Genomic DNA, 24,739 nt, shown 5'->3' with positions numbered 1-24,739 from the left:
TTCCTTGACCAACAGTTGGGATGGAGAAGCTGACTCAGCATCTGACTGCGAATGCCCTTCTTAGTTGGTGCCCCCCGTGTGCCACATCCTCATCAGTAGCCCCCAAGTGCCGCGCAACCCTCCTGCCAGGAGGTTACACGGGACTTGTGAAGTCTCTCCGTGCTCGGCAGGAAGCTACCCGAGAAGGAATTTCAGTGGTTGAATCATGGGAAGCAGCATCCGGTCAGAGGGTCTTGGGAGAAAGATCCCCACGGTCTCCAGTTCTCCACAACACCAATGGGAAAATCGTTGAAGGGGAATCTTGCGCCGCATGGCGCTGACAGCGGGCTGAGGAATCAAGGAGCCCCTGACTTTGTTTGCCATGTCGCAGTCTTGAGTGAGAAATGGTGTTATAAACAAAGCGACGTTCCGGCCTCCCCGCTCTCGTCTACTAGACTCATGTTGCTCTCGTCTCCTTTCTCATGCTTCCCTTGTCTAGTGGTGCCCACATATCAGGGAGAGTCCTCCCAGTGCTCCTCACCGGTGTCCAGGACATACTGCCAGTGATTTCGTCATGGCATATCCCTCTTCCATTCCCTCGGGTACCTCCTCTTCAAATCCACCACCTCCATCCTTGACACCTGTCGCACCGGAGGAACAAACGGATGATCCCTCCATGGGGGAGGATCTGACAGTAAGCGCGAATGCGGTATGAGTACTATAGTAGGGGTGTCCAAGGTTCCAAAGAAAGAAAGATTGAACCGAAGGAGCCAGTGATGCATGTGGCATCCTTCGACGTTGACTGAGCACAAGATAGTAATAGTCTTATAGCCAAAAAGGCGAGAGCTCTGCTGAAACTTTGGAAGTTGGGTTTTGAATAGTTTCATCAGTCATCACCACCATATGAGATTTTAGGGATCAAGATGAACCGTGTTTCCTGGTTTGATTACAAAATTATAATTCGTAGCTCCCTTGAACTGGGGAACTGGTTTCTTTATATGAGAGCGAAAACATGGACATGAGATGAAGTGAATTATGGACAAATATAAAGAAAATAAATACATCAAGAAAATTAAGAATAATCGTTTCTTAGTTAGTCAATCATGAAAACGTCCATAACGTCAATAATTCACATGGCACTCCAGATATAACTTGACCAAATAACCACGACACACGTATGTAACAGTACACAAGTGAAAAGAATAGAGGAAATCACACGTTGGCAGGCTCCCTAGACGCGCCACGCCTCAGTGCACGCCACCGGCGTCGTGCTTGTGGTTGTGGCCGCCCACGCCGGCGTGCTTGTGGAGGCGGTGCTCCATGGCCGCCTCGCGGTGCGCCACCTTCTCACGGTGCAGCTGCGCCTCGGCGGCGGCAACCTTGGCCCTGCCGCGCTCGTGCGCCAGCTTCCGCTCGTCGTGCGACCTCGACGTCGCCGCCTCCACCTTCTCCGCCAGCTTGGCCCACGCGATCTTCGCCTTGGCCCTCAGCGCGCTCGAGCCGTCCTTCACCTTCACCTTCGCTTGCTGCATCTCGTTGGTGATCCTTGTGGTTTTCTTGGGTGCTCTTCCTGTTGTCTAGCTAGCTTGAGCTTCTTCTTCTTCCACTTTTCTTTGTTGTCTTCTCGATCAGGTTGATTTTTTATATAGGCTGAGTGGTTGTCCAGTTGGGTGGACCGTCGTGCCAAGGGTGACTGGTGAGAGGTCGCTGTTGAGAGGTCGGCCGATAGGGACCTGCTGTCGGTCGAAATGGAGGCAATAAAAAATGAAAGGACGAATAGATGCATGCAAACTGCAGAAGCTACTTTACTATAGCGGTGAGACATGATAACGTGGAAAGCTGGTAATCAAAGTGGATTTGGCCGTACCCCCGCAAAAATAAAAGTGGATTTGGCCGTAATGACATCAAAGATCTAAAAAAAATACTCGAAGATGCTTGTGAAGTTTTTCAACTAGGAAAAAATAGTTCAACAAAACAAGGGAGCAAACAAACAAAATGCTAAACATCGTGTGGAATTTTTTCCAATTTATTAGTTGAAACAGTGGCATTTAAGAGATGGTGACAAAATGCCATTGCTAGAGATTGGAGAGAATGAAAACAAAGAGAGGATAGAAAAGCGAAAATTCAATTCGGTGCCGGGCTCGTCTGCATCTGGTGAACAGTAAAAAATCATAAAAAATAAAGAAACATATTTTTTTTATTGTGGTGCAAGATACTCAAAAGCGTGATCGTGCAAAAAAAGAAAAAATTGGGTGTGAACAGTGTTGCTTAAGTTAAGCAGTTTTTTTATTAAAGTTAAGGGGCTAAAAACAACAGAGAGGAAAGAAAAGGCCAGCTGAAGCGCAAGTAGTATACTCAAAATCGAACGACCGGATAATACAGTACGCTCGAGCTCTAGCCCTCATATATCCAGCACAAGGGAGAACGAAGTCCCTCCTCGTCGTAATATCCACGACCAGGACCTTCTATTTGAATTTTCTTTTTGAGAAAAAGGACCTACTATTTGATGCATTGTGCATTAAAATGACGTACAATAACAGAGAGTGCTCATTTATGCGATGGAACACTTCAAGGCTGCCTAGAGGCTCATCCCAGGCACTTTTTTAAGATTGTATTTTCCTATGGTTTTGAAATCAGTTCCCTTCAAAAGGACCGGTCAGCTGGATTTTTTCTGAATATATTAATATATATTATAGACTTTTAAAAATGTTAAGAGTTTCTTTCAAGAATCTAGAAAATGCACATAATTTATTTGGAAAATCTATCATTAAAAAAAATGATATTTTTTGAATATGAAAGATTTTAAAAATTATTTATGACCTTTTATTATCAAGATCTGGATATTTTTTAAATCTGTGAACATTTTTTGTGCAATAATATGAACATTATTTTCCAAGAATTGTGGAATTTTTCAAAAACCATATGCGAAGATTTTAAGATGGTGAGCATTTTAAAATTGATGATATTTTGAAAGAAATTTCCTAAATTTTTTGATCATTTTGAAAAGGCAAAAAAAACTATAAGAAGAAAAATCAGACAAGAAAAGAAATAAAAATATATAAGACTAACAGAAAAGCAACCAAAAAATGAAAAATATTTATAATCTTTCTAAATCCAAAAAACCATCAATAGAAGCTTCCCAATATAGTGAAAAAGGTAAAGGAATTTGGGCGGGCCCAAGTTTGCTCCGTTTATTTGTTATCCCGATATTCTGTCGCAAAGCGTGCAATATAGGATTCACCTCCACTACGGATCCCCTAAATAGTGGCCGCATTTACATCTCGCTTCCAATGAGTTACAGGTGGCAGTCACCATTTTTTATGCAAGAACAAGTAGCGCTCCCATCATCTTTTGCACGTAACTCGCCCAACAAGTGGTTTTCTCACATTGCCTCTTACTAGATTCGTATCATTTTTTTTTGTTCTTGCAATCTTTCGCTCACACGTGACCGAAAGTGTAGCCAATTTTCTTTCCATTTGTTAGGTTGTTGTTCCTTTTTCGTTCTCAATATTTTAGTGTATGAAACCTGTCCTTGACCTTGCGAATACATCCTTTAAAAACATGAACACATATTTGTGCATATGTATAAAACAATTGTTATACATATTTTACGATAAAATGATAGCCATTTAAATTTCATGAAAACTTTAAAACTTACATAAACCTTTTCAACAAGCGCGGCCATTTTTAAAAAAATTGTATGAACATTATAGAAAAATGTGTTAACACTTCTTTAAGTTATTGAACAATTTTCAAATGAGTGAACACATTTTAAAAAGTGTTCATCAAGTGTACTAAAACAATTCATCACATTATTGCAATTTAAAATTTTCATGTTGTAATTAAAAAATTATATTTAACAATTGTCTCCATGGATTTAATAATGTTCATTGCGTATTTTGAAAAGTCATAGATAATGATTTTTAAACACTAAGTACATATTGATTTTATAAGAAAATACGATTAATAATTTGTGAATACAATGACAAACATTTTTAAATACAGCTATGAGCATTTTTCTGTAAACACTATGAACAAAAAAGAACCTGATTAAAGAGGAATTAAGAAAGAAATAATAATAATGAAATAAAAATTGAACAAAGAAATAGGAATAGAAAAAACAAAAAAAGAAACAAAAGAAGACCGGTCCAGTACCCGGTATCTCGTGGGTGAAGGAACGCACATACTCCAGAGAGGCGACCGTGAGGAAAAGGAAATTGTTTGGCGGGATGAACCACTTGCAGGAGCACCGAAGGGGAGCGCAACTTATAACTCAAAATAAGCGAGATATAGTCATTGCGCCACACCGCATCCTCGTCGGGCCCCTCCAACCTAGTTCGATTACGTCAGTCGTCGACCTCTCCCGATTAGCTCCACCATGGACTAGTCTGAGCATAGCATTTTTGGTCGCCGTTAGCAGGAGAAGACTAGGTGGACGCATGAGTGGTGAAGTTGTTGGGCGTTGCTAGCACCCAACGTGTTCGAGTTATAGTGCAAAAATCAATGTAGTCCCGTACTCCTCATGGAAATAATAGTAGTTCACTACTTAAAATACTCGGTGATCATTTTTTTTACTAGTGGTGATAAATTTCAATGTAAACTGCTTTCCCTAGGTTTCAAGAATCAAGGAATCAGTACATTTACAGGCCAGAACAATAGTTAACTTTGCAGCAAAACCTATTCGCATTAAAATTGTTCTTTAGGAGGTTACTATCGAGGTTCCCGTTTTCTGATATTTTGAACAATAGAATAACGCTAGTTTTCTCATCTTTGAAAGGATCGAACAGACATTTTTTATTTACGTCGATGCATGCTTGCTCACTTTCGGAAAAAAATCAGGACCTGAGAAAAAATTTCAGTTGTACACAGGGCACCCCTTGACAACTATACCTTTAGCAGTGGGGCAAGAAGCCAGGGGACATCCATCCAAGTCATTGCCCCACCAATTCAAACTAATGTTCTCCAAGCCTAGGCACAAGTAAATTAAGACAGCCATGAACGCCAAACCTGCATCTAGTGCACCCGAGAGCAGGTAATTGTGCCGCTCCCACCAGTCACGTCGATACCTATAAACCACATAACCTGACAGAAACCCAACAAGTATCCATGTGGTGTAGTTTACTGCAGTGGCAGGCGGCATCTTGACAGTGCAACCGATCATCACGGGCATGTTGATGAGTAAGATCCAATTCTGGCTGGGGAATGCCTTGTGTGCAAACCATACCAACAGCGGAGCAATAGCACCTCCCAAGAAGAACCAGTTCACTGCCGAGTAAGTTCCCAAGACCCCAAATATTCTGCGCGGTCCAATAAGTCCCCATATGACCGACGCATCATAGAACACATGATCAGTGGGGCATGTCCAGGGGTTGTCCGCTGAGAGAAGGTCAATGTTGCAGATGTTGGGGATTGTGTCCATCAGCCACCATGCCGTTCCAAGGTACACAAATGCCGCAATTGATGTTCCTGCAACCTGCCATTTTACCAAGAAGTTGTTGCTTATTGTCACAATACAACATGATCTTGTGTGCTCTGGACTCTGGTGGAGCGGAAATGACAGATAAACTACGTATATGGCTTAGTGGCGCTTACCTGAGCCATAAACATTGTCCTTGGGGGAATCTTCATGTAGTGGCCCAACTTAAAATCTTGCAGAAACATCAAAGCTTGATGCATGCTGATATAACCGTAAACCTTAAAGCACATATTCGCGACGGGTCGTCCAGGGTACAAGTACCCGATGATATACTCTGTGACGATGTTTAATCCCGGGGTCTGCATATAGTGGAAGAATGTGAGTTGTGGGTCCGGTGCTCTAGATCATGCAAGTTGTTGGAATCCTTACCTGGTTTGTTGTCGCTGTGATGATTCCAATTGGGAGGGTGAAGAAAAAGGCAATGACACATGCAAGCAGTACTCCCCACCAGGGCAGCTGGAGCTGCTCGATGTAATACTCGCAAGCAAATATAGTGGCAGCAATGCTAACAAGAAGGATGCAGATGAACCACCACTCAGGGACCTTCTTATATCTCCTCATTAGCTTTGTATGTATGTCCATGCTTTTCCCTTGAAATGTTGATCTACTTAACTGCAAAATTTCGCTGGACACAAGAATCACAATCCTTAGTTGCCGCGACCATGTGATCTTGCGCAACAAACTGACAAATATTTACCTTCCATGGAACAAGAGAACATGAACGATCGTCGCAGTTAGTGATGCGAAGCTGACACCGTATGTGATTGCCAATAGAGTGCTGAGATATAGTGGCCCATTTCTCTCGTAGGCCTCCGTGTCGAAATGGAAATGGTCGTCCACGATGGCCGAGATGTTGTACTTCTGCCCGGTCGAGGTGAAGAGATCGGCAGAGAAGATAGGGAAGGTCCGTGCCTTGTAGAAGTTAAACCAGTACCCGATAGGGGTGATTACATACATGATGATGAAGAAGCCCGCGCCGACATTTACGGTGGCAAACCAGGGGCTGACGAGAGGGCTCCCAAGGTAGGAGGAGACGGACGCCCAGTCGAGGCCGATCGTGCCAATGCCGAGCCCGTGGAGGCCTGAGCCGAGCTGCTGGACAAGCACTGAGTGGGGGAAGACCCAGCAGATCCAGGAGAGGGAGGTGAGCATCTGAAACAGATAGCCCGGGAAGACGTAGTATGCGAAGCTACTGACGAACGCCACCAGGAAGAACTGGTTGCGCGTGAAGCCGCCTTTTCGACGTCTTTCTTTCTCATGGAGCGCCCTGATGAGAAAAATGCATTAAGTTCTTCTAAAGGAGAATTGTACATTTCCATTATATGTTTGTGTAAGCTATTGATTTTTCTTAAGAGTAAATTACATTGGCGACAACTAACCACTAACCACACGGAAGGAATTTTCATACAACATGCCCTAAATTTTTTTTTTGTGGGTATACATGTCCTAAATTGCTCGAACGACACCTCCAACGTGATTTGAGGGAGCAAATACAGTCAAAATTATGTTCGGATTGACGTATGCGCCGACGAGGCGGTCTGACATGGCGGGGAAATCCTCATGTGCCGCACTCGTGAGGGAGGTGATGAGGCGGTCCAACATGGCTACTGGCGGGAAAATCCTCATGTGTTGCGTGCGTGAGGGATGCGAAACGCATGGGTAAAGACATTTTCAAAACGGACCGGTAAACCTTACAACTGTTCGGACCGGGCTATCCGAACCGCGGAAGCCATCCAACAAAAATCCCATCGTAGTACTATTGAATTTAGAACCGGCTACTTCCCTCCAACTCAGACCACGTGATCATGATGTAATTTTGACGTGTCATTAACTCATGATCCACAGGTAGCTAGCCATGAATAGTCTTTGCTCAACCAAATCAAAGAAACTCTTACTTGCAGTAAGCATACATTTTAATAGTATCAAAAAGTAATACTGTATTAGTAAATAATCATGGCTTGTGAATTAAGCTCAAGCATCAACAAGTCAACCCTCTGACCAAGGATTAAGTTGTTTGTAATGTGATGACTAATATAAGCGGTTGAAGCTAATCATGTTGCTTGCCGGAGATGTGGGAAGCGTGTACCTGAAGAGGGAGACCTGCACGAGGTTGGCCGGCCACCACATGGTCGCCGGCTCCACGAGGTACCGCCGGAAAATCCCCGCCCACCCGAACCCGAGCACCTGCGTGGTGAGGACGACGAGGAGGGAGACGAAGAAGGATAGATTCTTGCCGTAGAAGACGCGGACGGCGGTGACGACGTGGATGGCGTAGACGGTGCCGGCGCCGGCGTTGGCGAAGATGGTGATCAGCACGTGCTCCTTCACGTTGAACGGCCCTGGGTTGAGGGTGAACTCGTACGGCCTGCCGCGGAAGAAGGCGCGCTCCGGCAGCGCGGCCGCCATGAGCCGGCCGAGCGGCACGACGGCGACCTGGGCGGAGATGGCGGTGACTGTGAGCGGCTCCTTGCGGTACCAGAAGAACTGGTTGAGGAAGGAGAGCACGGCGCAGGAGAGGACGCCGAGGACCCACATCCGGAAGGTGAGCACCGGCGTGTCCGGGTCGTCGCCCACCGGCACCGTCAGCGCCACCTGCTCGATCGGCGAGTTCTCCCCCTCCTCCTCCTCCTCATCCCGCTCCGGCGAGCTGCGCGACGTCGACGACGGCACTGCATGGGGAGCAGAGACCGGTTAAATGGCCAGCAGCAGCAGCAGGCGCGTGCAGGCAGACAGCAGAGACGACGAGCTTACGGAGTGGGGAGGAGATGTGGTCGCCATCGAGCTCCGCTTCTTGGTGGGAGCGGGAGGAGGACGCCATGGCTACCGCCTCCTTTGTTGCGTGGCTGGCGTTCTTGTTGGCCCTCCGCGGTAATTCTTCTTGAGCTGCGACGACGTCGTCGCTGCATCGTAGTTTTATTGCTCTGCATTGCACGCGATGCACGCGTCCATATATATAATCAACTGAGTAGTACGAGGATGCGTACGCCCTAATGTAATAAAATCATAAACAAAAATGGCAGAATCCAAACATAAATTCCACACTGAAAGGAAACTTTGCAGACATAAGCATATATAGATTCCATTTATAATTTGTGGCCTAGCAGCGTCACACATTTTACATCAGAAAACAAAAACCGTCAAGATAATCATGCATGTCGGCTTGCTAGAGTGAGCAAGAAATTAATCACACCGAATATGATGTTTTGTACGGCTCCTGCTTTTCCAGCGGGGCCAAGGAAAATCTCAGCCAGGCATCAAGGAGCATTGCAAGTTTGCAACATCGGTGGGAGTGGGGTACCGATCAACGTACGCCCTCCTTTAATTAAAGGTCCTTTTCTGGCAGAATTGACGAGCTACTAGATCCAAATTGACGAGAGCCATGCGATGCATGGCTGGTTATAGCATCTGCAATGAAGCCTTCATATCCGCCTCAAATGTTCAGACAATCTGCCTGAACAGAAAAGATCCACTCAATCGGACCAGACAAATTCAACCCAAATATTTGGGCTAACCGGCAGTCCTCATATTCGACCCATATCTGGGGCGGATATAGGGACGGCTGAACGCGTCGGCCATATAGGACTAACCGCAAGAGGCCGCACCAATTCACTTGAAGACCCCCCCCCTCCCGCCCTCACCCCACCCCACGGTAGTTTTGCCACCATTGTTGTTGTGCTATCGTCCCCAACCCACACCGCTGCCGACCCTACCGCAATCGGTCAAGGTCGCCCCCACCAAACGCCAGCCCGGTATGTCCAACTCCCCCGGATATACACCTCGCGCCCTATGTGTTGGATGAAATATCCAAGCAATTTTTTTCATTCTATTTGTCATCTCTAGGTCACCGATGGATCCGTCGAGGAATATGGTTATGAAAACACGAACCTTGACAAATTCATATTCAACGATTTCATTGTTTCGTCGGATTTGAAATACGAAAATCCTGACATGATGATGATGAGCATCCAAGAGGAAATGGAGAAGACAGAGGAGCACATAATATACTTCAAGGGTTCCATATAGGGATGGAGAGTTATTCCCCATGATAGGATTGCCGGTGCACGACTTCTGTCCACAAACTACTTCACACTGAACCCAACATACCTTGAAGGTTTGTTTCGACGTTGCCGTCGAATGAGAGGAGGTTTGTTCTTATGCGTAATGACTTCCCTGAAGAAGGCTGATGAGAACTTCATGTTGGGGAACGTAGCATGCAATTTCAAAAAAAATTCTAAGCTCACGCAAGATCTATCTAGGAGATGCATAGCAACGAGAGGGCGAGAGTGTGTACATGTACCCTCGTAGACTGAAAGCGGAAGCATTTATTAACGCGGTTGATGTGGTCGAACTTCTTCTCGTTCTGATTGATCAAGCACCGAACGTACGGCACCTCCGAGTTCTGCACACGTTCAGCTTGATGATTTCCCTTGAACTCTTGATCCAGCAAAGTGTCGAGGGAGAGTTCCGTCAGCACGACGACGTGGCGACGGTGATGGTGAATTGATCCGCGCAGGGCTTCGCCTAAGCACTACGTGAATATGACAGGAGGCGTAAACTGTGGAGGGGGGCACCGCACACGGCTAGGAATAGTTGATATGTGTTCTAGGCGCCCCATCCCCACGTATATAAAGGAGGGAGGGGGAGGGAGCCAGCTCTAGGCGCGCCCAAGCAGGAGGAATCCTACTTGGGCTCCTAGTTGGATTCGTCCCCCCCTTTCCTTTTACCAGAGGAGGAAAGAGGGGAAGAGAGAGGGGGGAGAAGGAACGAGGGGGGCGCCGCCCCCTCCCCTAATCCTATCGGTCGCCTTCCTTGGGGGGGGGCACCCCTTGTGGGCTGGTGTGCCTCCCTCCTATGGCCCATGTCTTCCCCCGGGGGTTCCGGTAACCCCCCCCCCCCCTACTCCGATATGTACCCGATACATTCCGGAACACTTCCGGTGTCCGAATACTATCATCCAATATATCAATATTTACCTCTCGAAAATCTCGAGACTCCTCGTCATGTCCGTGATCTCACCAAATCACATAATTCATATAATATAAATCGTCATCGAACGTTAAGTGTGCGGACACTATGGGTTCGAGAACTATGTAGACATGACCGAGACACCTCTCCGGTCAATAACCAACAGCGGAACCTGGATGCTCATATTGGCTCCCACATATTCTACGAAGATCTTTATCGGTCGAACCGTTATGACAACATACATTATTCCCTTTGTCATCGGTATGTTACTTGCCCGAGATTCGATCGTCAATATCTTCATACCTAGTTCAATCTCGTTACCGGAAAGTCTCTTTACTCGTTCCGTAATACATCATCCTGTAACTAACTCATTAGTCACTTTGCTTGCAAGGCTTCATATGATGTGTATTATCGAGAGGGCCCAGAGATACCTCTCTGATACTCGGAGTGACAAATCCTAATCTCGATCTATGCCAACCCAACAATAACCTTCGGAGATACCTGTAGAGCTTCTTTATAATTTATACGTCTCCAATGTATCTATAATTTTTGATTGTTCCATGCTGTTATATTATCAATCTTGGATGTTTTATAATCATTTTATATCATTTTTGGGTACTAACCTATTGACATAGTGCCAAGTGCCAGTTGCTGTTTTCTGCATGTTTTTTACATCGCAGGAAATCAATATCAGACGGAGTCCAAATGGAACGAAACTTTACGGAGATTTTCTTGGACCAGAAGGAATGTAATGGGCCCTGGCTGCGCCCGGGGGGTGCCTCGAGGGAGGCACAACCCACCAGGGCGCGCCAGGAGGCCCAGGCGCGCCCTGGTGGGTTGTGCCCACCTCGGATGCCCCCCGGACCGCCTCTTTGCTCTATAAATACCCCAATATTCCCAAAACCCTAGGGGAGTCGACGAAATATTCATCCAGCCGCCGCAGGGTCCAGAACCACCAGATCCAATCTAGACACCATCTCGAATGGGGTTCACCACCTCCATTGGTGCCTCTCCGATGATGCGTGAGTAGTTCTTTGTGGACCTTCGGGTCCGTAGTTAGTAGCTAGATGGCTTCCTCTCTCTCGCTGAATTCTCAATGCAATGGTCTCTTGGAGATCCATATGATGTAACTCTTTTTGCGGTGTGTTTGTTGGGATCTGATGAACTTTGAGTTTATGATCAGTTATATCTTTTTATATCCATGAAAGTTATTTGAGTTTCTTTGATCTCTTATATGCATGATTGGATATAGCCTCATATTTCTTCTCCGATATTTGGGTTTTGTTTGGCCAACTTGATCTATTTATCTTGCAATGGGAAGAGGTGCTTTGTAGTGGGTTCGATCTTACGGTGCTTGATCCCAGTGACAGAAGGGGAAACCACACGTCTGTATCATTGCTACTAAGGATAAAACGATGGGATCTATCTCTACATAGGTAGATCTTGTCTACATCATGTCATCGTTCTTATTGCATTACTCCGTTTTTCCATGAACTTAATACACTAGATGCATGCTGGATAGCGGTCGATGTGTGGAGTAATAGTAGTAGATGCAGGCAGGAGTCGGTCTACTAATCTTGGACGTGATGCCTATATAATGATCATTGCCTGGATATCGTCATGATTATTCGAAGTTCTCTCAATTTCCCAACAATAATTTGTTTACCCACCGTTTGCTATTTTTCTCGAGAGAAGCCACTAGTGAAACCTACGGCCCCCGGGTCTTCTTTCTCATATATTTGCCTTTGCGATCTACTTTTCTCTTGCATCTTTTTCAGATCTATTAAACCAAAATACAAAAAAACCTTGCTGCGTTTTATTTCTATTTATTTTATTTGGCGTTCGATCTATCAATCTACTACAATTTATCTCACATCCGTTTGCCTATCTTGAGGCACCGTACCCCGGAAGGGATTGACAACCCCTTTAACACGTCGGGTTGCGAGGATTTGTTATCTGTGTGCAGGGGCTGTTTACGTTGTGTTGCTTGGTTCTCCTACTGGTTCGATAACCTTGGTTTCATATCTGAGGGAAATACCTACCGCCGTTGTGCTACATCATCCCTTCTTCTTTGGGGAAATACCGACATAGCTTCAAGCGACATCAAAAGGAATTTCTGGCGCCGTTACCGGGGAGGATCTTCAACATATACTAGGTTTCTAATCACAAATCTCATCTCCTTGCAATTTACGTTATTTGCCATTTGCCTCTCGCTTTCCTCTCCCCCACTTCACAAAAATTTGCCGTTTTATTCGCCTCTCTTTTCCCGTTCACCGTTTTGCTGCCGGATCTGTTTTTTAGTGCAATCTTGTTGTGTGGGCATCACGACTCAAGAGAACACCAAGTTATGTGATTTCTCAAATACCAACAACAATGATTTTATTGGCACTCCGATTGCTCCTCCCGCCACTAGTGTGGACTCTTGTGATATTAATACTGCTTTGCTGAATCTTGTTATGAAAAATCAATTTTTCGGTACTCCTAATGAGGATGCCGTGTCATTCATTTCATTCTCTCCCAAGCTTGTGCAACATATTCATGCTCAAGTTGCTTAAAATTCATAATATCGTTTCTAAGAGAGATGATCCTAGCGGGAGGAAAATATTTAGAGATAAAAGCATCTTTGCACTTATTCCATGAATCAATACTATTTTTAGGCAAAGACGAAAACCAAGTTTTAGCACGATCTCTAAGCGAAAAAGGAAATAGCTTCAATTTGACAATATCATTGTCCACATCTTTTTTCTTTTGCATATCACACAAATCGACAAAGCTATTTAGATGGGTAGCGGCATCTTCACTAGGAAGGCCGGCGAATTGATCTTTCATGACAAGATTCAGCAAAGCAGCATTGATTTCACAAGATTCAGCTTCGGTAAGAGGAGCAATCGGAGTGCTAAGAAAATCATTGTTGTTGGTATTGGCAAAGTCACACAATTTAGTATTATCTTGAGCCATCGTGACAAACAAGCAATCCAACACACGAGCAAACAAGAACCAAGTGAAAAAGAGGCGCACGGAAAGAGAGGGCGAATAAAACGGCAAGGGTGAAGTGGGGGAGAGGAAAACGAGAGGCAAATGGCAAATAATGTAATGCGAGGGATAAGGGTTTGTGATGGGTACTTGGTATGTCTTGACTTGTGCGTAGACTCCGCGGCAACGGCGCCAGAAATCCTTCTTGCTACCTCTTGAGCACTGCGTTGGTTTTTCCTTGAAGAGGAAAGGGTGATGCAGTAAAGCAGCGTAAGTATTTCCCTCGGTTTTTGAGAACCAAGGTATCAATCCAGTAGGAAGCCACACCCAAGTCCCACACACCTACACAAACAAATAAGAACCTTGCAACCAATGCGATAAAGGGGTTGTCAATCCTTCACGGCCACTTGCAAAAGTGAGATCTGATAGAGATGATAAGATAATATTTTTGGTATTTTTATGATAAGGAGTAAAAGTAAATAAAGCAAAATAAACGGTAATAGAAATAGCTTGTTGACGGGAGATTAATATGATGGAAAATAGACCCGGAGGCCATAGGTTTCACTAGTGGCTTCTCTCAAGATAGCATAAGTATTACGGTGGGTGAACAAATTACTGTCGAGCAATTGATAGAATTTAGCATAGTTATGAGAATATCTAGGTATGATCATGTATATAGGCATCACGTCCGCGACAAGTAGACCGACTCCTGCCTGCATCTACTACTATTACTCCACACATCAACCGCTATCCAGCATGCATCTAGAGTATTAAGTTCATAAGAAGGGAGTAACGCTTTAAGCAAGATGACATGATGTAGAGGGATAAAACTCATGCAATATGATATAAACCCCATCTTTTTATCCTCGATGGCAACAATACAATACGTGTCGTTTCCCCTACTGTCATTGGGATCGAGCACCGCAAGATTGAACCCAAAGCTAAGCACTTCTCCCATTGCAAGAAAGATCAATCTAGTAGGCCAAACCAAACTGATAATTCGAAGAGACTTGCAAAGATAACCAATCATACATAAAAGAATTCAGAGGAGATTCAAATTTTGTTCATAGATAATCTTGATCATAAACCCACAATTCATCGGATCTCGACAAACACACCGCAGAAGAAGATTACATCGAATAGATCTCCAAGAGAATCGAGGAGAACTTGGTATTGAGATCCAAAGAGAGAGAAGAAGCCATCTAGCTAAAAACTATGGACCCGAAGGTCTGAGGTAAACTACTCACACATCATCGGAGAGGCTATGGTGTTGATGTAGAAGCCCTCCGTGATCGATGCCCCCTCCGGCAGAGCACCGAAAAAGGCCCCAAGATGGGATCTCACGGGTACATAAGGTTGCGGCGGTGGAAATAGGTTTTTGTGGTGCTCCTGGATGGTTTCGGGGTACGTAGGTATATATAGGAGGAAGAAGTAGGTCGATGGAGCCACGAGGGGCCCATGAGGGTGGAGGGCGCGCCCAGGGGGGTAGGCGTGCCCCCTGCCTTGTGGACTCCTCGTTGATTGCTTGACGTCCACTCCAAGTCCTCTGGATCACGTTCCCGAAGGTTTCATTCTGTTTGGACTCCGTTTGATATTCTTTTCCGCGAAACACTGAAATAGGCAAAAAAAATAGCAATTTGGGCTGGGCCTCCGGTTAATAGGTTAGTCCAAAAAATAATATAAAAGTGTATAATAAAGCCCATTAAACATCCAAAACAGAATATATAGTAGCATGGAACAATAAAAAATTATAGATACGTTGGAGACGTATCAAGCATCCCCAAGCTTAATTCCTGCTCGTCCTCGAGTAGCTAAATGATAAAAACAGAATTTTTGATGTGGAATGCTACTTAGAATAATTTTCAATGTAATTCTCTCAATTGTGGCATGAATTTTCAGATCCGAAAGATTCAAGATAAAAGTTTAATATTGACATAAAAACAATAATACTTCAAGCATACTAACAAAGCAATCATGTCTTCTCAAAATAACATGGCCAAAGAAAGTTATCCCTACAAAATCATAGAGTCTGGCTATGCTCTATCTTCATCACACAAAATATTTAAATCATGCACAACCCCGGTTTCAGCCAAGCAATTGTTTCATACTTTAGTATTCTCAAACTTTTTCAATCTTCACGCAATACATGAGCGTGAGCCATGGACATAACACTATATGTGGAATAGAATGGTGGTTGTGGAGAAGACAAAAAAGGAGAAGATAGTCTCACATCAACTAGGCGTATCAACGGGCTATGGAGATGCCCATTAATAGATATCAATGTGAGTGAGTAGGGATTGCCATGCAACGGATGCACTAGAGCTATAAGTGTATGAAAGCTCAACTAAAGAAACTAAGTGGGTGTGCATCCAACTTCCTTGCTCACGAAGACCTAGGGCAATTTGAGGAAGCCCATCATTGGAATATACAAGCCAAGTTCTATAATGTAAAATTCCCACTAGTAAATGAAAGTGACAACATAGGAGACTCTCTATCATGAAGATTATGGTGCTACTTTGAAGCACAAGTGTGGTAAAAGGATAGTAACATTGTCCCTTCTCTTTTTTTTCTCATTTTTTGGGGCCTTTTTATCTTTCTTTTTTATGGCCTCTTTTTTTTTCTTATTTTTCGTTCGGAGTCTCATCCCGACTTGTGGGGGAATCATAGTCTCCATCATCCTTTTCTCACTTGGGACAATGCTCTAATAATGATGATCATCACACTTTTATTTACTTACAACTCAAGAATTACAACTCAATACTTAGAACAAAATATGACTCTATGTGAATGCCTCCGGCGGAGTACCGAGATATGCAATGAATCAAGAGTGACATGTATGAAAGAATTATGAATGGTGGCTTTGCCACAAATACGATGTCAACTACATGATCATGCAAAGAAATATGACAATGATGAAGTGTGTCATAATAAACGAAACGGTGGTAAGTTGCATGGCAATATTATCTCGGAATGGCTATGGAAATGCCATGTAGGTAGGTATGGTGGCTGTTTTGAGGAAGGTATATGGTGGGTGTATGATACCGGCGAAAGGTGCGGGGTATTAGAGAGGCTAGCAATGGTGGAAGGGTGAGAGTGCGTATAATCCATGGACTCAACATTAGTCATAAAGAACTCACATACTTATTGCAAAGATCTATAAGTAATCAAAACAAAGTACTACACGCATGCTCCTAGGGGAAGGGTTGGTAGGGGTTAACCATCGCGCGATCCCGACCTCCACACATAAGGAAGACAATCAATAAATAAATCATGCTCCAACTTCATGAAATAACGGTTCACCATACGTGCATGCTACGGGAATCACAAACTTTAACACAAGTATTCCTCAAATTCACAACTACTCAACTAGCATGACTCTAATATCACCATCTGTTGATGGCAAAATCGTTTGCACGGCAACACAACAGATCAACAATCTAGCTGGTCTTTTCTTTTGCTGTCTTTTGCTGTATGAGGAACAGAACGGCCTTGTTCTTACCGATCTCAAAGAAAACTTGATTCTTCTGGACGAATCTTCAACGGATCAACGGCAAACGGAACCTAAGCGATGTCTAGGTCCCGTTTTCTGGGTGTAGCAGCGTAGGATCGACCTACTGCCACGGCGATCTCTGAACTTGCAGGCAAGAACAGAGAAGTCGAAGGGGAAAAACGAACGAAAGAAAGAAAAACTATGTGTAGCAATAATAGACTTGTTTTTGTCGATGTTGGGTGTGTATATCTTCAGTTAAAAAACAATCTTCAGCTTAGCACATTAGCATCACGATCCATATTTTCATCTGCCAAATTTGACTATCAACACCATCTTCATATCTCAAAACAATTATCAAGTATCAAACTTCTCGCAGTATTCAATGCACTTATAAGAAAGTTTTTACTAATCTTGGATGCCTATCATACTAGGACTAATTTCACAATTTAAGCAAGTTACCATGCTGTTTTGTAGGACTCTCAAAATAATATAAGTGAAGGATGAGAGAACAATAATTTCTATAAAACAAAACCACCACCGTGCTCTAAAAGATATAAGTGAAGCACTAGAGCAAAAACTATATAGCTCAAAAGATATAAGTGAAGCACATAGAGTATTCTAATAAATTCCGATTAATCTGTGTCTCTCTCAAAAGGTGTGTACAGAAAGGATGATTGTGGTAAACTAAAAAGCAAGGACTCAAATCATACAAGACGCTCCAAGCAAAACACATATCATGTGGTGAATAAAAATATAGCTCCAAGTAAAGTTACCGATAGACGAAGACGAAAGAGGGGATGCCTCCCAGGTGCTAACTGTATATCCCCAAATTTTTGGCATGATTTTGGCATGAATCACACCCTTTATAGTATCTAAAACTATCTTCTAACGTAGTCGGCCAATAAAACCCAGCTCTTCTTAACAACCACTTCATCTTATGAGCCGACTGATGTGTACCACACATCCCCTCATGTACTTCACCCATAGCAACTTTGGACTGGTCTGGACCTAGGCATTTTAAAAGCAATCCTTCTGGTGTCCGGCGATATAATTCACCATCTAATAATGTATATTTCAATGCTTGGCGTCGAACCTTTCTGTCTACTGATTGGCTAGGATCTTCTAAATATCTAATTATGAGTCTTCTCCAATCATTAGGTTCAGCCATAGAAATTTCAGCACAATGTAACACCGGCTGTCCCAGGACATATAATTTTCCTCTACTAACTTGATAACCTGATGCTTGCTGTGCTAGATCATTAGCTTTAACATTCTCTTCTCTAGATATATGGCTAATGGCAAAATCATCCAGGACTGCTATGATTTCCAAACACTTCTCCAAATAGTTATTTAGTAACCCATCAAAGCATTGATAATTCCCACGAATTTGCTGTACGACTAATAGTGAATCACCAAAAGCTCGTACACTCCTCACACCCATGGATTCTAAAATTTGCAAACCTAACAAAAGAGCTTCATACTCGGCCTGGTTATTGGTACACAAATATTCTAAGCGTACTGATGTTTCAAAAACAGCACCCCTTGGTGAGACTAAAACAATACCAACACCTTGTCCTTCTCTACAAGCCGAGCCATCAAAATATAATTCCCATGGATATATCTCAATATATCCGACCTCTATATCATTTTCATCACTAACCCGATGATCAACAATAAAGTTAGCTACAATTTGGCCTTTCATGGATTTTAAAGACTTATAAGCCAAATCATATTCTATCAATGCATATGCCCACTTACCGATTCTGCCACTCAAAATCGGTCTTTGTAGCATATATTTGATAACATTGGTCTGGCATACTATTTCACAAGTACTAGATAGCAAATAGTGTCTCAATCTTGTGCAAGCATGATATAAGGATAAACATAACTTCTCAATAAACACATACCTTTGTTCTGTTTCCAATAGACGTCGGCTCAAATATGTTATCACATACTCCTTTTCATCAATTTTTTGTGTTAGGACAGCACCAATAACGTTATCTTCCGTAGCAACATACATCCGAAACGGTGTTCCGGCTTTAGGTGCCCTCAACACAGGAGGCGTACACAAATATTTTTTGATCTCATCAAATGCATGTTGTTGCTCTGCCCCCCAAGTAAATTCATTTTCCCTCTTCAACCGAAGTATAGGTGTAAATGCACTAACCTTTCCAGACAAGTTAGATATGAACCTTCTCAAATAGTTAACTTTGCCTAAAAATTTCTGCATGTCCCTCTTACATTGCGGCGCGTCTATTTTCTTAATAGCTTCTATTTTACTAGGATCTATCTCAATGCCTCTCTCATGTACTATAAATCCTAGAAATTTACCAGCCGACACACCGAAAGCACATTTAAGTGGGTTCATCTTTAAACCATACCGACGCATTCTCTCAAAGGCTAAGCGTAAATCGGCTAAATGATGATCCACACTATCCGATTTGACAACTATATCATCAATATATATTTCTACTACTATACCAAGTAAATCATGAAAGATTAGGTTCATAGCTCTTTGATAAGTCGCGCCGGCATTCTTCAGACCAAATGTCATAACAACCCATTCGAATAAACCAACAAAACCAGGACACCTAAAGGCCGTTTTAGAAGTATCCTCTTCGGCCATAAAAATTTGATTGTAACCAGCATTACCATCTAAGAAACTAATAACTCTATGCCCTGAAGCATCATTAATTAACATTTCGGCTATAGGCATAGGATATTCATCTTTAGGTGTAGCCCTATTTAAATCTCTGAAGTCGATACATACTCTCAACTTACCAGTATTTTTCTTCTCAACCGGGACAATGTTAGAAATCCATTCAGCATACCTACAAGGCCTTATAAAACCAGCTTTCAATAATCTCCCTATTTCTTCTTTAATCCCATCATACATACTAGGATTAAACTTTCTAGGTGGCTGTTTGTGAGGCCTAAATCCAGATTTAATAGGCAACCGATGCTCTACTAGCTCTCGGCTAAGACCCGGCATTTCATGATACTCCCAAGCGAAGCAATCAACATATTGTTTAGGTAACTCGATCACTTTCACCTTGTAATCGGCTGTCATATTCCTATTAATAAAATTCGGCCTAGGAATAGTACCATCACCTATATCAATCTCTTCTAAAGGACCAGCCGACGAAAAACCTTGTCCTAACTTTTGCACTTCATCAAAACCATCAATAGCCTCAAAAATATCATTCTTATCAGACCGATATTGTTCCACACGTTTTTGTAACCAATCTAAGTTATCTTCTTTACCCATCTATAATATCATATTCTCGAGCCGAGCTGCAACAACGGGCTTTACAACTACGGGTACAAACCCATCTTTGGTTACACTAAGAAAATCAAAATCTAAAAGATCTAGCCCTGACAAACATTGGGCATCACCATGTTGCCAATTAGCTGAAGCATCAGCCATAGCAATATAGGTCGACGTATCCGCATGAACAATTTCCACATCATCATCGACCCACTGTATCAAAAACTGGTGCAAAGTAGAAGGAACACACCGGTTTGCGTGTATCCAATCACGACCCAATAAGACACTATAATTACCTTGCTTATCAGCGACGAAGAAAGCCGTAGGTATGGTCTTGCTTCCAATAGTAAGTTCCATAGTGATAACCCCTTGTGCTTCTGTAGGCTCTCCCCCAAATCCATTAAGTGTCAAATTGGTCTTCATAAGCTCGCTGTCCTCTCGTCCCAATTTCTTAAACAGTGAGTATGGCATAAAGTTTACAGCTGCTCCGCCATCAACTAACATTCTAGATATTGGTTTCCCATTAATATGCCCCTTAACATACAGTGGCCTCAAATGACGGCTTGATTCATCTGGCTTTTCAAAAATAGCTTCCTTGGGACCAAGACACAATTGTGCCGCTTCACTTTCTTCCACAGCCCGGAATTCTGAAGGCAATACAAATACCATATTAATATCCATACCATCGCAAGTTGGAGAGCCATTTTTAATCATCGGAGACCCTTCATCATCCAGCAGATCATCTTCATCATCACTAGGCGTTGGATCGGGTACATTGGCTTGTTTTACTCTCCACTCCTTTCGGACGGGAACCATAGGCTTCCACTCATTGAACAACTTGTCCCTCAATTTTTTGGCTTCCTCCTCCCTCAATTTCTCCGTGCGTAGCCTCTGTCATCGTCATTTTTGTGAATTGGAAAGACCCTTGGGGCACCAACGTGGTTGCGGCGTTGTCCCAGGCAGCAAAGGCACATTCCTATCAACCTTCTGTATTTCTGAACCGTTGCTCAGGTTGGCACAATTTGATATTTTTGGTGCTCCAGAATCAACACAGGAGGTAATCAAACCAGTTTTTACTGTAGCAGAATCACTATTCATGGATGGTATTGTGGCTTCCTCACTATTTGTTGTTCCTGTAGCCTCATCCTTCTCATGTGTTGTTGTGGTACGCTGTACTCCATTGTTGGCACCTGCAAATTTGCAACCTGGTTGTCTCTCACCTGTAACTGAACTTGGTTCCTCATTCACATGCTTAGTCTCCTTCACACGGTATACTTTTCGATTAAGCTCACCTCTACCATAAGACCAATCCCTTTGACCATAATGGTTATGATTTGGATGTGACAATCTATCAAAAACCGGCCTTCTGTGAGGAGCCCAACCTGGATGAAACTGTCCAAAAGGCATTACCGGAGGAGGCGGCATCCATGGTCCGCAGCAACCCCACGGCGGACAAGGAGCAAAATCGAATCCCCATGGCATAGGCATTGGCGGCCCGTTAAATGGATATGGGGCTGCTGCATGAAAATCTCCACATCGATATTCTGGCCCAGTGAATCCCTGTTCTGGTGATCTCGGCCGCTTAAAGTTTCTCAGCCGATCAAAATATTTTTGACCTGCCTTGCCATGTTCATACTTAGCCAGAAGCTTATCAAAAGTGACCTTTGGCTTCTCTTTCTTTTTTATTGCCTTACTCTTTCCCTCATTAATTTTCCAACGATCAACTTCGGGGCTCTTTGGTTTGATCATTCTTGGCCTGGCACTTTGCATAGCATCAGAGCCTAATACTGGCACTGTAATTTTAATTGATTCACCACCCCTAGAATTTTTCTCAATCTGCACTTTTCTGGCCACCTCCCTGGTCTCTTCCAGAGACTTTGAGCTACTCTCAGCCTCCACCATATTTTTTCCTCTTGCTGATTCGGCCTGAGATGGCCGAACAAGAACTTTCTTATTCTCAAAATCAATCGTGTTGACAGGGAAAGGATTAGCATCTAATTGCATCCGCTCATCAAACTTCAAACGTCCTTCATTAATGGCCGATTGAACCTGTCGACGGAAAACATTACAGTCATTAGTAGCATGAGAATAAGAATTATGCCATTTGCAATAAGCACGCCTTTTTAGTTCTTCTGGTGATGGTTAACATGGCCATTATTCAGTTTAATTTGTTTCCATTGTAACAAATAATCAAAGATCTTATCACACTTGGAAACATCAAATGTATATTTTATTTCTTCCCTCTTATGTGAAATTGGCTTCAGTGCAGAGCAAACAAATGGTTTAGACTTAGAAGCCCAATCCCATTCAGCCACACACATATCTGTACCCTCATCATCTGATGACTGAGAATCATACTCAACCATGTTCATACCAGGCCGATCATTTTTACTAGTTTTATCACTAGTCCTATGAAAATTTCTAGATTCTTTTGCCCGGCTTTCTTGAGCCAGAGCCTTTTGCAAAACTTGGCCAACATCCACAAAATCATGTCCTTCTAGCTTTTCTTTAAGATGTACAAGCAAACCTGAATAAGCTAGATCAGCAGGATCCCTATCAGAAATTACCAAATTAAAACATCGGTTTCGTGTATCTCTAAACCTTCTAATATATTCAGCAACAGATTCCGTATGCTTATGTTTAACCGATGTTAAATGTGACAATCTGAGTTCATTATCTCCAGTATAAAAATATTCATGAAACTTCTGTTCCAACTGAGACCATGTATGAATAGAATTGGGTGCAAGCGAAGAAAACCAAGAAAAAGCTGTGCCAGATAAGGACAACGGAAATAATCTCAGCTTTAGCACTTCACTAGCACTAGCCTCGCCGCACTGTACAATAAATTGAGCAATATGCTCCAGTGTTGTTCTACCATCTTCTCCCGTAAATTTAACAAACTCCGGTAACCTGAACCCCCTAGGATACTGAAAAGTATCATAATAATTAGGATACGGCTTTCTATAAGCTCGTGCATTCCCCTTTGGTTCCAGCCCAAATGAATCCTTCAAGACAGTAGCCAACTGTTCCTTCAGATTATCAGCCCCTGTGTGAGGCTCGGCCATAGGCCGATCTCGTGCCATCAGCTGTTGTTTCCCTACAGTACTAGGTTGTGGAATACTATGGTCATGCTGCAGTGCTTGGTTCGGTTGTGCGGGTGGCAAATTTCTGAAAGAATTATTAAAATTACTAGATGGTAATTGACCATGTGTACTGGTTAAATTCGGAGGTGGCATTGTGGGCATATAATGTATCATAGGCTGGTATGAAGACACAGGAATGCTTGCTGGAATAACATCTACTCGGCTTTGATTATTGATCATAGATGGAACCAAGTTGTAAGGGCTAGCTGTAGGACCTGACGAAGAAAATGCAGGAGGTGCATATGCATGCCCTGATCTAGCAACACTTGGTGAAACACTAACAGCCGGACCACTACTATTGTGGTTAGCATACAAATTCATCGGCAAACCATATTGTGGTACTCCAGGGGGTGTGAAGAGCGCTGATGAATCGAAAGGTATAGCACCGTGCTGCATATTAACAGCATTATTATTTGAAGTTGAAGCCTCGGTTGCTAAGGGCTGCCTATCTCTTTCTCTGTCAGAATACGACACTGATGGCATCACAGAGTTACTAACTTGCATCTTTTCAAACAGATTTTTAACATGACCAGCGATCATGCTGTCTAGGTTTCTAACATAATTTTCATGCGTATTATGAACAGATGCACCTACTGATTGATCAATCATAATAGCCATCTCTTCCTTGAGACCATGTGTAATTTCACTTACCGGTCCTACCTTTGATGCTTCGGTGATGGATGGCAGATCAGGTCCCTTCATGATGACACCTTGGCGAGTCTTCTGGAAGCAGGAAAGCATTGTATCTTCAAACTCTTGCTTGCGCTGGCGCTGAGCGTCTTCAAGTTCTTGCAAACGTTGCTCATACTTCTGACGATATTCTTCTGACAACTCATCTAATGTGGGTTTGATGATGTTGCCGGAGTTGAGTTCGGCCTTGTCGTCAGACATGATAGCCGATTGACTCGATTCCCCAGCGGAGTCGCCAAATTGTGTTGATGGCAAAATCGTTTGCACGGCAACACAACAGATCAACAATCTAGCTGGTCTTTTCATTTGCTGTCTTTTGCTGTATGAGGAACAGAACGGCCTTGTTCTTACCGATCTCAAAGAAAACTTGATTCTTCTGGACGAATCTTCAACGGATCAACGGCAAACGGAACCTAAGCGACGTCTAGGTCCCGTTTTCTGGGTGCAGCAGCGTAGGATCGACCTACTGCCACGGCGATCTCTGAACTTGCAGGCAAGAACAGAGAGGTCGAAGGGGAAAAACGAACGAAAGAAAGAAAAACTATGTGTAGAAATAATAGACTTGTTTTTGTCGATGTTGGGTGTGTATATCTTCAGTTAAAAAACAATCTTCAGCTTAGCACATTAGCATCACGATCCATATTTTTCATCTGCCAAATTTGACTATCAACACCATCTTCATATCTCAAAACAATTATCAAGTATCAAACTTCTCGCAGTATTCAATGCACTTATAAGAAAGTTTTTACTAATCT

General features: G+C 43.2%; 2 protein-coding genes across 4 annotated transcripts; both read right to left on the bottom strand.

Moving 5' to 3' along the window:
• Nucleotides 1–1,025: 1,025 nt before the first annotated feature.
• LOC109748199 (uncharacterized) lies at nt 1,026–5,143 on the bottom strand. 2 transcript variants are annotated; one of them, XM_040394643.1, is made up of 2 exons: nt 4,870–5,143; nt 1,026–1,715 (listed from the first exon to the last, which is right to left on the bottom strand). In XM_040394643.1, exon 2 carries the CDS (start codon nt 1,509–1,511, stop codon nt 1,227–1,229), a length of 285 nt encoding a protein of 94 aa, XP_040250577.1. In that variant the 5' UTR covers nt 1,512–1,715; nt 4,870–5,143; the 3' UTR covers nt 1,026–1,226. The 2 variants fall into 2 exon arrangements, with proteins under 2 accessions (XP_040250577.1, XP_040250578.1); XM_040394644.3 differs by having other exon boundaries at nt 1,026–1,712; nt 4,870–5,074.
• LOC109748198 (oligopeptide transporter 7) lies at nt 4,598–8,498 on the bottom strand. 2 transcript variants are annotated; one of them, XM_020307233.4, is made up of 6 exons: nt 8,207–8,498; nt 7,542–8,124; nt 6,153–6,722; nt 5,825–6,080; nt 5,572–5,754; nt 4,598–5,452 (listed from the first exon to the last, which is right to left on the bottom strand). In XM_020307233.4, the coding sequence occupies exons 1-6, from the start codon at nt 8,271–8,273 to the stop codon at nt 4,835–4,837; spliced, it is 2,277 nt and encodes a 758-aa protein (XP_020162822.1). In that variant the 5' UTR covers nt 8,274–8,498; the 3' UTR covers nt 4,598–4,834. The 2 variants fall into 2 exon arrangements, with proteins under 2 accessions (XP_020162822.1, XP_073361785.1); XM_073505684.1 differs by having other exon boundaries at nt 4,857–5,445; nt 5,654–5,754.
• Nucleotides 8,499–24,739: the final 16,241 nt, after the last annotated feature.

This window comes from Aegilops tauschii, chromosome 7 (genome assembly GCF_002575655.3).
Source record: "Aegilops tauschii subsp. strangulata cultivar AL8/78 chromosome 7, Aet v6.0, whole genome shotgun sequence".
In the NCBI taxonomy this organism is placed as follows: Eukaryota; Viridiplantae; Streptophyta; class Magnoliopsida; order Poales; family Poaceae; genus Aegilops; species Aegilops tauschii.
Note: the sequence above shows the minus strand (reverse complement) of the source record. Positions and strands in the feature narration are given on the sequence as shown.

Coding starts and splice junctions, on each gene's coding strand:
- LOC109748198 (XM_020307233.4), bottom strand. CDS start 8,273: ATGGCGTCCTCCTCCCGCTCCCACCAAGAAGCGGAGCTCGATGGCGAC. Junction 8,125..8,206: donor CCACATCTCCTCCCCACTCC/GTAAGCTCGTCG, acceptor CTCCCCATGCAG/TGCCGTCGTCGACGTCGCGC. Junction 5,755..5,824: donor TCACAGCGACAACAAACCAG/GTAAGGATTCCA, acceptor CACTATATGCAG/ACCCCGGGATTAAACATCGT.
- LOC109748199 (XM_040394643.1), bottom strand. CDS start 1,511: ATGCAGCAAGCGAAGGTGAAGGTGAAGGACGGCTCGAGCGCGCTGAGG.